Source organism: Mustela nigripes, chromosome X (assembly GCF_022355385.1).
Source record: "Mustela nigripes isolate SB6536 chromosome X, MUSNIG.SB6536, whole genome shotgun sequence".
Lineage (NCBI taxonomy): Eukaryota > Metazoa > Chordata > Mammalia > Carnivora > Mustelidae > Mustela > Mustela nigripes.
In genome coordinates this window covers 2,991,997-3,002,747 of record NC_081575.1, presented here as the reverse complement: position 1 = coordinate 3,002,747, position 10,751 = coordinate 2,991,997, and the positions used below count along the sequence as shown (strand labels likewise).

Here is a 10,751-nt window from a genome sequence, read left to right as displayed (position 1 = left end):
GAGATATTTTCCCTCTTCCTCTGTCCCTCCCCAGGCTTGTGCACACTCTTTCTTAAATAAATAAATAAATCTAAATTTAAAATAAAAGCTCTCCAGTCTGAGTACAATTCAGAAGTTTAATAAACAGCCACTAAACATTGCACCAAAGCATTTGGAAACACAATTTCTACAGAAAGGCAAAGGTCAGGCTTTCATTCTAAACTCCTTTAGATGATCATTGACAGCCCCACCCACCCCACCACCCCCCATCCCCACATATCCACAACACTACACTCTTCTAGTCATGAAATTGCCTACAGACATACTCTTAGAAATAATGGGACTGGCATGCATTATCCCAGCAATGGCAGAGAAGCAGGGGATGGGGAAGGGAAAGATAGGCGCAAACGCAACCAGTGGCTAATGATAGACCCCTTAGGAGCTTTGTTTAGGGAGTGGGCGGGGAGAGTCTGATTTGGTGCCATCTGTGGCTTTAATTTGGGCTTCTGTGGCTGGGACTGCCATCTTAAACAGTTTCATTCTATTGAGCCATGACTATTAGAAGTGGTCTCCTTAGGTTACACATTATGACTTCTTTCTATAAATTTTTTTGGTGTCCAACCAAACTGCATTCAGGAGTCAGCAGGACTGTTGAGATCATGTTGGTTCAGAGGTCAAGTTGATCTGGCTTCTTAGACCTGTCTTCTTTTTGGTCTTTAGAAAGGGACCCATGATAGTTCTCTATTACAGACACTCATAAATTGCCTAAGCAAGTCATTCAAATATCTGAGAGTCAGTTTATCTATCTTATAAAAAGTTTACAATTATAATACATTAAGAACAAACAAGATCAAATGGCCCCTAAGTTAAATATTAGCAAACTAGTAATAATGATTCACTTGACTCAAAAATCAACTAGACTCCAATTCACCCCACTAAGAACTGGCATCAACAGAGGACCAGAGTTCCCTGACAGAGTGAAAGCAGAGTTCTTAGGCCTGGACTAGCATTTAAGGTGTACAAGGCATGGAAGGAAGAATAGGACTTTTACCTGCCAGTGGCCCTCTCTTTTGAGCCAGACTTTAAGCTTTTACTACCCAGCCCAAATCTCTTGCCCCATCCAGTATTTGACTAGTTGCCTTGGCAGGGAGTTGACTTCCCTGCATAATTTTTAAAAAATTGCATAGGCATTTGATCTAGATCTTTCTGTTTCTGTTTGTCCCTTTTTTTAGTATAAATTACAAAAATACTTGATCCTTTTCCTGAAGAATTTGCAGGTTGTAATGAGTCTAAAATAAGCAGTGTCCAGCTGGCTATTGGGGGGGGGGGGGTCAAAGGGCTTTTCTGAAGGAGAGATATACCAAAGATGATACTATTTTCCTGAGGGACTGAACATGGCAGAGCATCAGCCATCTTGGGGCCAGGCTGGCCTAGTTGGTTCTATCTGTTTTGGCCATATATATTGATAGTGGTGAGCCTTAACTGTCCCCACTAACCTCCAATTCAATAAAGAGTCAGGGGCCAGGTTCAGAGGCTAGCACTGGCTCCTGCCTTTTGCATAGTGGGCCTTGCTGTAGGTAAAGGAAATAGCAGGCCAGGACCACATGGGATAGTCTGGCTTATGAATGAGTCAGAATCATCTGATCTGGACCAGTCAAGAATCTCCTTGGTCTGGACCACTCAAATAGCCAAGGTTCCCACTACAATTAGTAGAGTCTCCTGTTCTTTCTGCAGTGGGCAGAGTGCAATAAAATACATGCAGTGCCCTCAGCTGGGGGAGACTGGCAGACTAAGATGAGCAACTGAACAAATGGCAGTGTTTGGCTCTGATGAGGGTACACTCAGCAATGTCAGAGGGACAAGTAATTTTTCTGTTTTTTTTTTTTTTGTTAATATCCATAAATATTAATTGAGAGTCACAGCTTGGTAGAGAGTCAAAAAGAAGAATCCTGAAACACAGAAAGGGGAGCCCTGGGGTTTAGGTGCCTGGATGCTTCCTAGGGTATACAGTGCTCTGGTTGCTGCATCACCACTATCTAGTGTTTGCGGATCATGCCCTTGATAGCTGACTCCCGGTTGACATAGGTGGCCCAGTAGACCAGATTAAAAATGGCAAAAAGCACAGGAAAAATGATGCGGGAAATTTTGTCAACCTTGCTGACACTGTTGTAGGTCTTGGTCTCGGTCGGGATGTCCTGCACGTAGGTGGTCTTGGGCGAAGCAATAATTGTTGGGGTTGAGGAGGCACTGGGAGCAGCGCCCTTGGAGATGGTGGAGAACTCAGTGTCCTTGGCCAGATTGATGGGATAGGTGGTTCCCACGATGTTGAAGGTGGTGCTGGTTTTCTTTGTTGGGGCTGCTGGTGTTTTCTTCTAAGAGCCAGAAAAAGTAGGGGAGAAGGGGGGACAAAACAAAAGCTAATTAATTCATTACACAGAGCACCTTCAGAGGTTGTAGGGAGGAGGAGCCATGAGGGAAGTTAAGAAACAGAGGCCAGGAAGCCAATAGCACTGAGTAGACAGGTTTGTGTCTAAGGATAATTGAAGATGAGCTTGAAAACAGAAAACTTGCATCATCCTGGTTTACTAGCTATGTGGCTTTGGCCAAGTAACTTCTCTTTGTGCTTTAGTCTCTTCATCTGTAAAATGAAAATCAAAATATTTGGCAGGGTTGTTGAGAGGATCAGATGAAAGAATGGTGGTAAGAATCACTGGGAAACTGTGAAATGTTGGTTGCATGTAGGGTTTTATATATTCATGTGATTTGATCCTCACAGTAACCCTATCAAGTAGGTAGGTGAGATTACTCCATTTGACAGATGACATAATTCAGCCTCAGACTGAGTAGCAGAGCCCACACTAGCCACCTGGGCTCCTGACTTTTATCCAGGGCTGTACTGTGTTGCTTTCTATAGGTGCGAGACACTTTTTTGGTTACCCGAGAAATAACTCCAAAAGGCTTCAACCATCAAGTGGCACATCCCCTGTGAGGAAGAGAGCTATGTGAGTCTGAAAGTCATTTCAACTTAAAGACACAATAAATACCATGGCATGTTTACATGCATCATTACAACAGTATCTCACCCTTCATGCACTGTAAATGTGTTTAGCAAGCTAGGGGGCACACCAGGGTTTTTCACTCATACATAGTTACAAGCAGGAGCCAATGTTTCCCCAGGGAGCGATGAAATGTTTCCCTCTGACATGGCAATCCCCTGGCTGTTTCTGCCTTTGTTATGACACTGTCCTTTGTAAATTTTTTTTTCAGAATTAAAAAAAGAAAAATCTCAATGAGAAACAAACATGCACACATGTGCCCATTTGTTCCTTCATACATGATTTCTATACTCATGACCCTCCATGAAGAAAAGAGGAAACAAAACTCAGGTCTAGAACAGAATAGAGTGACTGAGCTCATAGTTTATAGTGTTTTCTGTCTCCCCCTGTACTCTAGCCTTTTCTTCTTTCCATCCCTTTTTGTTTCTAGGGAAAAGTTGGGGATAGATGAGCTTCAGAAATGCCCAAGAGTATTTGATGAAAAGTGGTAACTACTTGCATTGCCCTAATTTCACATACCTCATTTGTTCCCTTTGTCAGTGTTCTTTTGATTCCCAGCATCTGTATTTTATTTTACTCCTCCTCTTCTTCTTTCCTTCCAGGGTCTCTCTACTCCCACCTTTCTCTTACTGACCCTTCTCCCCTAATCTCTTTCTTTTCTTCTTTACATTAGAGTCCCTACCATTTTTATCTTTCCCCCTTTAGACCATACTGCCATTTACCTTCCTGATCCTAGTATAACTTTGCCAAATATTTACTGAATATCTACTGGGTCAAAACTATGCTAGGTATTTAGGGATTGGTGGGAAGGTTAAAAGATGAATCCATTTCAATCCCTGTTTTCCAGGAGTTTACAGTCCAGTGGTGGAGAGGGTTGTAGGAATACATGAGTGTTACATAGTATGATCAGAGTTCTAACGGATATGAGCAAATTATAACAGATATAATGGGAATTCAGTAAAATGATGGGCTAAATACCTACAGATGTAGAAAAGGTAGCTCAGAGAAGGCAATGAATTTTTTGAACTGGGTCGCAGAAGATAAGCAGGAACTCATAAGATGAAGATATAGCACAGGTTAAGGGCACTGCTTATTTGAAAGGATGACAAGAAGTCTGCTGCAGCTGGGTCACAGTGTACAGGGCAAAGGCCTTGTATGCCCTGCTTTCCTATTCTGCCTGCCCTTGCTGACTTTAGAGTTTTCAATCAGAGGGGGAGTGTGGGATAAATGAGAACGTGTTGGTTTAAGTACACAAACCATCTCACTAATAGGACTTTAAAAAGCAACACAGTTTTACTCTTTAAGAACTGCAGCCAGATTGCTACAAGTGGAAGGGGGGACAGAGCTCTAAGACTTCTAAAAACCTTGCAAATGCCTTACATACTACATGGGACTCATTTATAATTAGCAACTTCGTTGTGTGAATAGAGGCATGCTGCTAAATGCTTCTGCTATTAAATAGCATTTTACTTGTTTGACTGCTTACTTATTAATTTGCTTAGTAATCTCTTTTTTTTTTTGGTGGATGGACAAAGAAAAGAGGAGAAAGAAAAGAAAAGAACCCCACTACCTTGACTTTCACATTATTCCATTTAGTTATCATATAAGCTGGTTATGACCAAGTCTCTGAAACAGTCATTCCAAACATCAAACAATTTCTTTAGCTTTATAAATCCTTTTTGTTCTATAGGTGAGGAGAAACAGAAGTGGATTTAATCTCAGATTTTTAAAGCAATAAAGGAAAATTTCATTTTAATTTCCCTTGCCCTTTCCAACATGGCACATTTTAGTCAACCATTCTAATTTTTTACCTAAATAGTCAGGAAGGAAATCAAAGCAAAAGCTGTACTATCAAGAAGACAGAAATAGGATGCAGAGATTAGTAGTTAATATTTATCCATTTCTGTACCTAGTTTTCAATATTTCCCTATGATCTGGAATTTGATAGATACAAACTAAACAGTTTTGACCAAGTTGTAATTCTATTCCTTCCTTCCTAGCCAAATGCCTAACTTAGTCATGTGATAGATGTTTAGTGAATAAAAAGATGACCTCCCCACACTGAGGACTCTCAATGTGATTTTTCATTTGTTCCTCCTTAGTCTTGACCTCTCCTATACAGAAAATAAATTTCCATAGTTCAGCTGGGAGTAATTCCCACACCACCAAACTGAAACTGACTCCTCCAAATTCCCCAAGTATGACTCCCAGGACAACGTTCCTTCTAGAAAGTCACCTCATGTGGATTTTAGGATGAGGCAATGAAAACTTTTATGGACCAATGCATGTCCAACTCAAGGGTTTTCCTCAGATGGCATTCATGTCTATTGTTCTAGAAGTACAAAGTACAGGGTAAGTTGGAGCTCTGAATGTACTTGATATTCAGCCAAGCCATCAGAGTATATGCAGATATGGCCTAGAGCCTCTGAATCTACCCCATAGTAGACACTCAAATTTCCTGAACCCCAATTTTCATAAGTGGAGCAAAGTAATGGCATATATGTTATAAGGAAATCAAAGACAAATCAAAGAAGTTACAAAAAAACAACAAAAAAAAAATCCAGGACCAAATGGCTTCATGTGTAAATTCTACCAAACATTTAAAGAAGAGTTAGACCTATCCTTATCAAAGCATTTTTAGAAGTTGAAGAAGAGAGAACACTTCCAAACTCATTTTATGAGGTCAGCATTACCTTGGTATCACAACCAAAAACACCACACACACACACACACACACACACACGCATGCACACACACACTACAGCCCAATATCCCTGATGAACATACATGCCAAAACCCTCAACAAAATATTAGCTAATCAAATTCAACAGCAAATTAATTAAAAGTAGTATATAGCAAGATCAAGTAGGATTCATTCCAGTGATGGAAAGAGAGTTCAAGATCCACAAGTCAATGAATGTGATACACAACAATAACAAAAAAGGATAAAAATCATGATCATCTCAATAGATGCAAACAAAGCAGTTGACAAAATCCAACATTCATTTATGATAAAAACTCTCAACAAAGTGAGACTGGAAGAAGCATACCTCAACATAATAAAAACCATATATGACAAGCCCACAGCTAACATACCCAAAGGTAAAAAGCTGAAAGCCTTTTCTTTAGGAACAGGAACAAGACAAGGATGTCCATTCTCACCATTTTTTATTCAACATACTATTATAGGTCCTAGCCTCAACATAAAAGAAATAAAAGTCATCCCAATTAGAAAAAAAAAAAATAAAACTGTCATTATTTGCAGGTGACATGATACCATGTATAGAAAACCCTGAAGACTCCACTAAAAAGCAATTGGAACTAATACATTTAGTAAGATTGCAGGATACAAAATTAACAGGCAGAAATCACTTGCATTTTTAAAAAAAGATTTATTTATTTATTTATTTATTTGAGAGAGAGAGAGAGAGAGAGCACAATCAGGGCAGAGGGAGAGGGAGGAGCAGGCTCCATGCTGAGCAGGGAGCATGATGTGGGGCTGGATCCCAGGAGCCTGGAATCATGACCTGAGCCAAGGGCAAACACTTAAATGACTGAGCCACCGAGGTGTCCCATCACTTGCATTTCTATACACTAGTAATGAGCATTAAAACAGAAAGATAAATTTTAAAAAATTTTTGATTTTCCTCTTAGGGAACTTAAGAAGCAAAACAGATGAGCATAGGGGAAAGGAAGGAAAAATAAAATAAGATGGAAACAGAGAGGTAGACAAACCATAAGAGACCCTTAACTATAGGAAGCAAACTGAGGGTTGCTGAAGGGAAGGAGGTGGGGGGAAGTGGTAATTAATTGGATGATTGGCACTTGATGTAATGAGCATTAGGTTTTGTATGCAAGCAATCACTAAATTGTACCACTTAAACTAATATAGTATACGTTAATTAAATTGAATTAATTAAAATTTTTTTTAAATGTTAGAAAAAAGAGAAAACAATTTCATTTACAATTTCATTACAGTTTGAGGTTCCTCAAACATAAAAAGTAAAATATCCAGGAATAAATTTAACCAAAGGTGATTTATGACATTGCTGAAAGAAACTGGACAACACAAGTGGAAAATTATACTGTCCCATGGTTTCGGAGAATTAACATTTAAAAAATATCTATACTACCCAAAGCAATATATGGATTCAATGCAATCTCTGTCAAAATACCAAAGGCATTTTTTCATGGAACTAGAACAAAAAATTATCAAATTTATATGAAAGCACTGAAAGACCCCAAATAGCTAAGCGATCTTGAGAAAGTGGAACAAAGGTGGAGGTATCATGTTTCCTGATTTCAAACCATACTACAAAGTTATAAGAATCAAAATTGTATGGTACTGGCATGAAAATAGACACATATATAAACAGAATAGGGCATCGAGAAATAAACCTATGCATAAATAGCCAATTAAGCTGTGACCAAAGGATGTAAAAAGATCAAATGGGGGAAAGGCAGTCTCTTCAATAAATGGTGCTAGGAAAACTGAACAGCTACATGCAGAAAACCAAAACTGGACTACTCTCTTATATCATATAGAAAAATAAACTCAAAATGCATTAAAAGCCAGAGTGGAAGACCTGAAAACATAAAACTTTCAGAAGAAAACACAGGCAGCAATCTATTTGTCACCAGTCTTAGCAATATTTTTAAGACAACTCTCCTCAGAAAAGAGCAATAAAAGCTAAAATAAACAAATGGAATTATATCAAACCTAAAAGCTTCTGCACAGGAAAGGAGACAATCAACAAAATGAAAAGACTACATACTAAATGGGAGTAGATATTTGCAAGTCATACATCCACTAAGGGGTTAACATCCAACATATATAAGGAAGTCACACAACTTAATATAAAAAAAATTGATTAAAAAATTGGCAGAGAGGGTGCCTGGGTGGATCAGTTATTAAGCATCTGCCTTCAGCTCAGGTCATGATCATGAGGTCCTGGAATCAAGTCCCACATCAGGCTCCCTGCTCAGCGGGGAGTCTGCCTCTCCCTCTCACGCTCCCCCTGCTTCTGTTCCCTTTCTTACCGTCTCTGTCTGTCAAATAAATAAATAAAATCTTCAAAAAAGTTGGCAGAGGACTTGAAAACATACAGATGGTCAATAGACATATGAAAAGATGTTTAGCATCACTATCATCAGGAAAATGTAAATCAAAACTATAATGAGGTATCTCCTCACATTGGTCAGAGTGGCTATTAGCAAAACGACCAAAAAAAGTATTGGCGAGGATGTGGAGAAAGGGGAAACTGCATATACTGTTGGTAGGAATGTTAATAGATTCAGGTACTATGGAAAACAATATGGAGGTTCCTCAAAAAATTAGAAACACCCTATGATTCAGTAATTACACTACTGGGTATTTACCCAAAGAAAATGAAAACACTAACTTGAAGGGATACATAGACCCTATGGTTATTGCAGCATTATTTGTAATGGTTAACTTATGGAAGCAACCTCAGTGTCCATCAATAGATGAATGGATAAAGGAGATATGGCATATATGTATACAATGGAATATTACTCACCCATAGTAATTAAATCTTGTCAATTGCCACAACATGGATGGACCTAGCGGGTATTATGCTGAGTAAAATAACTCAGAGATTTCACTTATACACAAATACCATATGATTTCACTTATATCTAGTATCTAAGAAAACAAAACAGAAATAGGGTCTATATAGAGGTAACTTGGTTACTGAAGAGGGGAAGGATTGGGGAAACAGGTAAAATAGGTGAAAATGATTAAGAAGTACCAACTTCCAGTAAAATTAATCATGGAGATGTAATGTACAGCATAAGGAATACAGTCAATAATATAATAACTTTGGTAACAGTAACTATACTTATGGGGATCATTTCATAATGTATAAAATAAATCATTGTATACATCTGAAACTAAGAAGATACTGTCAATTATACTTCAATTAAAGGGGCAAAAAATAATCCCAAAAACAAAATGGAAAAAAAAAAAAAAAACCCAATCGACCCGATTTTTGGCAAGGCATCTGACTTCAGCTCAGCTCATGATCTCAGAGTCATGGAATCCAACTCTGTGTCAGGCTCCCTGCTCAGCAGGGAGTCTGCTTCTCCTTCTCTTCCTGCCCTTTCCCCTGCCTGTGCTCTCTTTCTGCCCTCCAAATAAATAAATAAATTCTTTAAAAAAAAAAAAAAAGAAAACCATAATGAGATACCTACCACCTCATTAGGATGTATACTATCAATGACAATAAAACAGAAAATAACAAGTTTTCACAATGATGTGGAAAAAGCGGAGTCCTTGTGCACTGTTAGGAATGTACAATGGTGTAGCCACCACAGAAAATGGTATGTCAGTTCTTCAAAAAATTAAAAATAGAAATAAAGTGGGACCCAGCAATTCTACTTCTGGGTATGTATTCCCAAAAATTGAAGGCAAGGTTTTAAAGAGATTTGAACACGCATGTTCATAATAGCATAATTTCCAAGATCCAAAAGCCAAATGCAACTGAAGTGTCTGTAGAGAAAAGAATGGATAAGGAAAATGGGTTCTAGCCACACAATGGAATATTAGTCATCCTTGGAAATGAAGGATATTCTGACACATGCTAAGACATGAATGTTGAGGTCATTATGCTAAGTGACATAACCCAGTCACAAATGACAATTATTATATGATTTTACCTAAATGAGGTACTTATAGTATTCAGATTCATAGAGACAGAAAGTAGAATGGTTGCTAGAGATAGGGTAGGGGTGAGGATGGGGATTAATTGTTTAATGGACAGTTTCAATTTGGCCTCCTGAGGGAAGGGGCCATGTTTTACTTTTCACTGCTGTACCCCTAGCACCTAACACACAACCTACCATGTAGTAGACACTCAGTAAATTCTTAACAAATGAATGAATAGCTCTGTAGTTTCTCAAAATCCATTATTCTGTATTCTTTGTTTTCTTAACCAGACATTGCCAGGTGGTGTATTACAGCACTCGCTTCCCAGGATCATCAACTTCCTCAGTCACTCCATTCAATTATTCTACTTGTTTCTGAAAAAAATTTTCCATAGCCATTGATGGATTGGTGGCATTTATAAGCCTATATTCTTGAATTCTTCTAATTTTTCAATCTGCCTGCAATCTTCCTCCGTGTTAATAATCAACTCTGTTTTCTATTTCTTATAAAATATATTTTAAATCTTGACAATTCCTTTTACCTTCTCCATTAAGGATATAAATACTATTATATGAAATTTACTTTAACTCACTGTGTACCTTTCTACCTACCAAAACATAGATAGTATTTGAAAGCAGGTTAGGGGTAAAGAAGTATGACATCTGTTAGAGAAAATTTAAGAAGGTAAGCAGAGATTTGAATAAAATGAGGAAGTAAGCCATGAAAAGATCTGAAAACAAAATTTTCAGAGAGAAAAGATAGTAGTAACAAAACACTTGCCATTGGAAGGTGAGTGACTAGTACAAAGATCATAAAGGAGGCCACTGTGACCTAAATGGAATGAATGATAAAAAATTTAAAAAAAAATTGGGGATGGTGTAACTGGGTGATAAGCATTAAAGAAGGCATGTGATATGATGAGCACTGGGTGATATACTCAACTAATGAATCACTGAACATTATGTCAAAAACTAATGATGTACTATACCTTGGCTAATTGAATTTACATAAACAGAAGTAAGAAAAAGAAGAAGAAGAAGAAGAAGAAG

At 38.1% G+C, this 10,751-nt stretch overlaps 1 protein-coding gene across 1 annotated transcript in view; it reads right to left on the bottom strand.

Moving 5' to 3' along the window:
- Nucleotides 1–254: 254 nt before the first annotated feature.
- Nucleotides 255–10,751, bottom strand: part of GABRA3 (gamma-aminobutyric acid type A receptor subunit alpha3) — a 385,158-nt gene continuing 374,661 nt past the window's right edge. Inside the window, exon 9 of the mRNA XM_059385929.1 lies at nt 255–2,351. Within this exon, the coding sequence (XP_059241912.1) occupies nt 2,016–2,351 (336 nt within the window). The 3' untranslated portion in view covers nt 255–2,015. The remainder of the gene's footprint in view (nt 2,352–10,751) is intronic.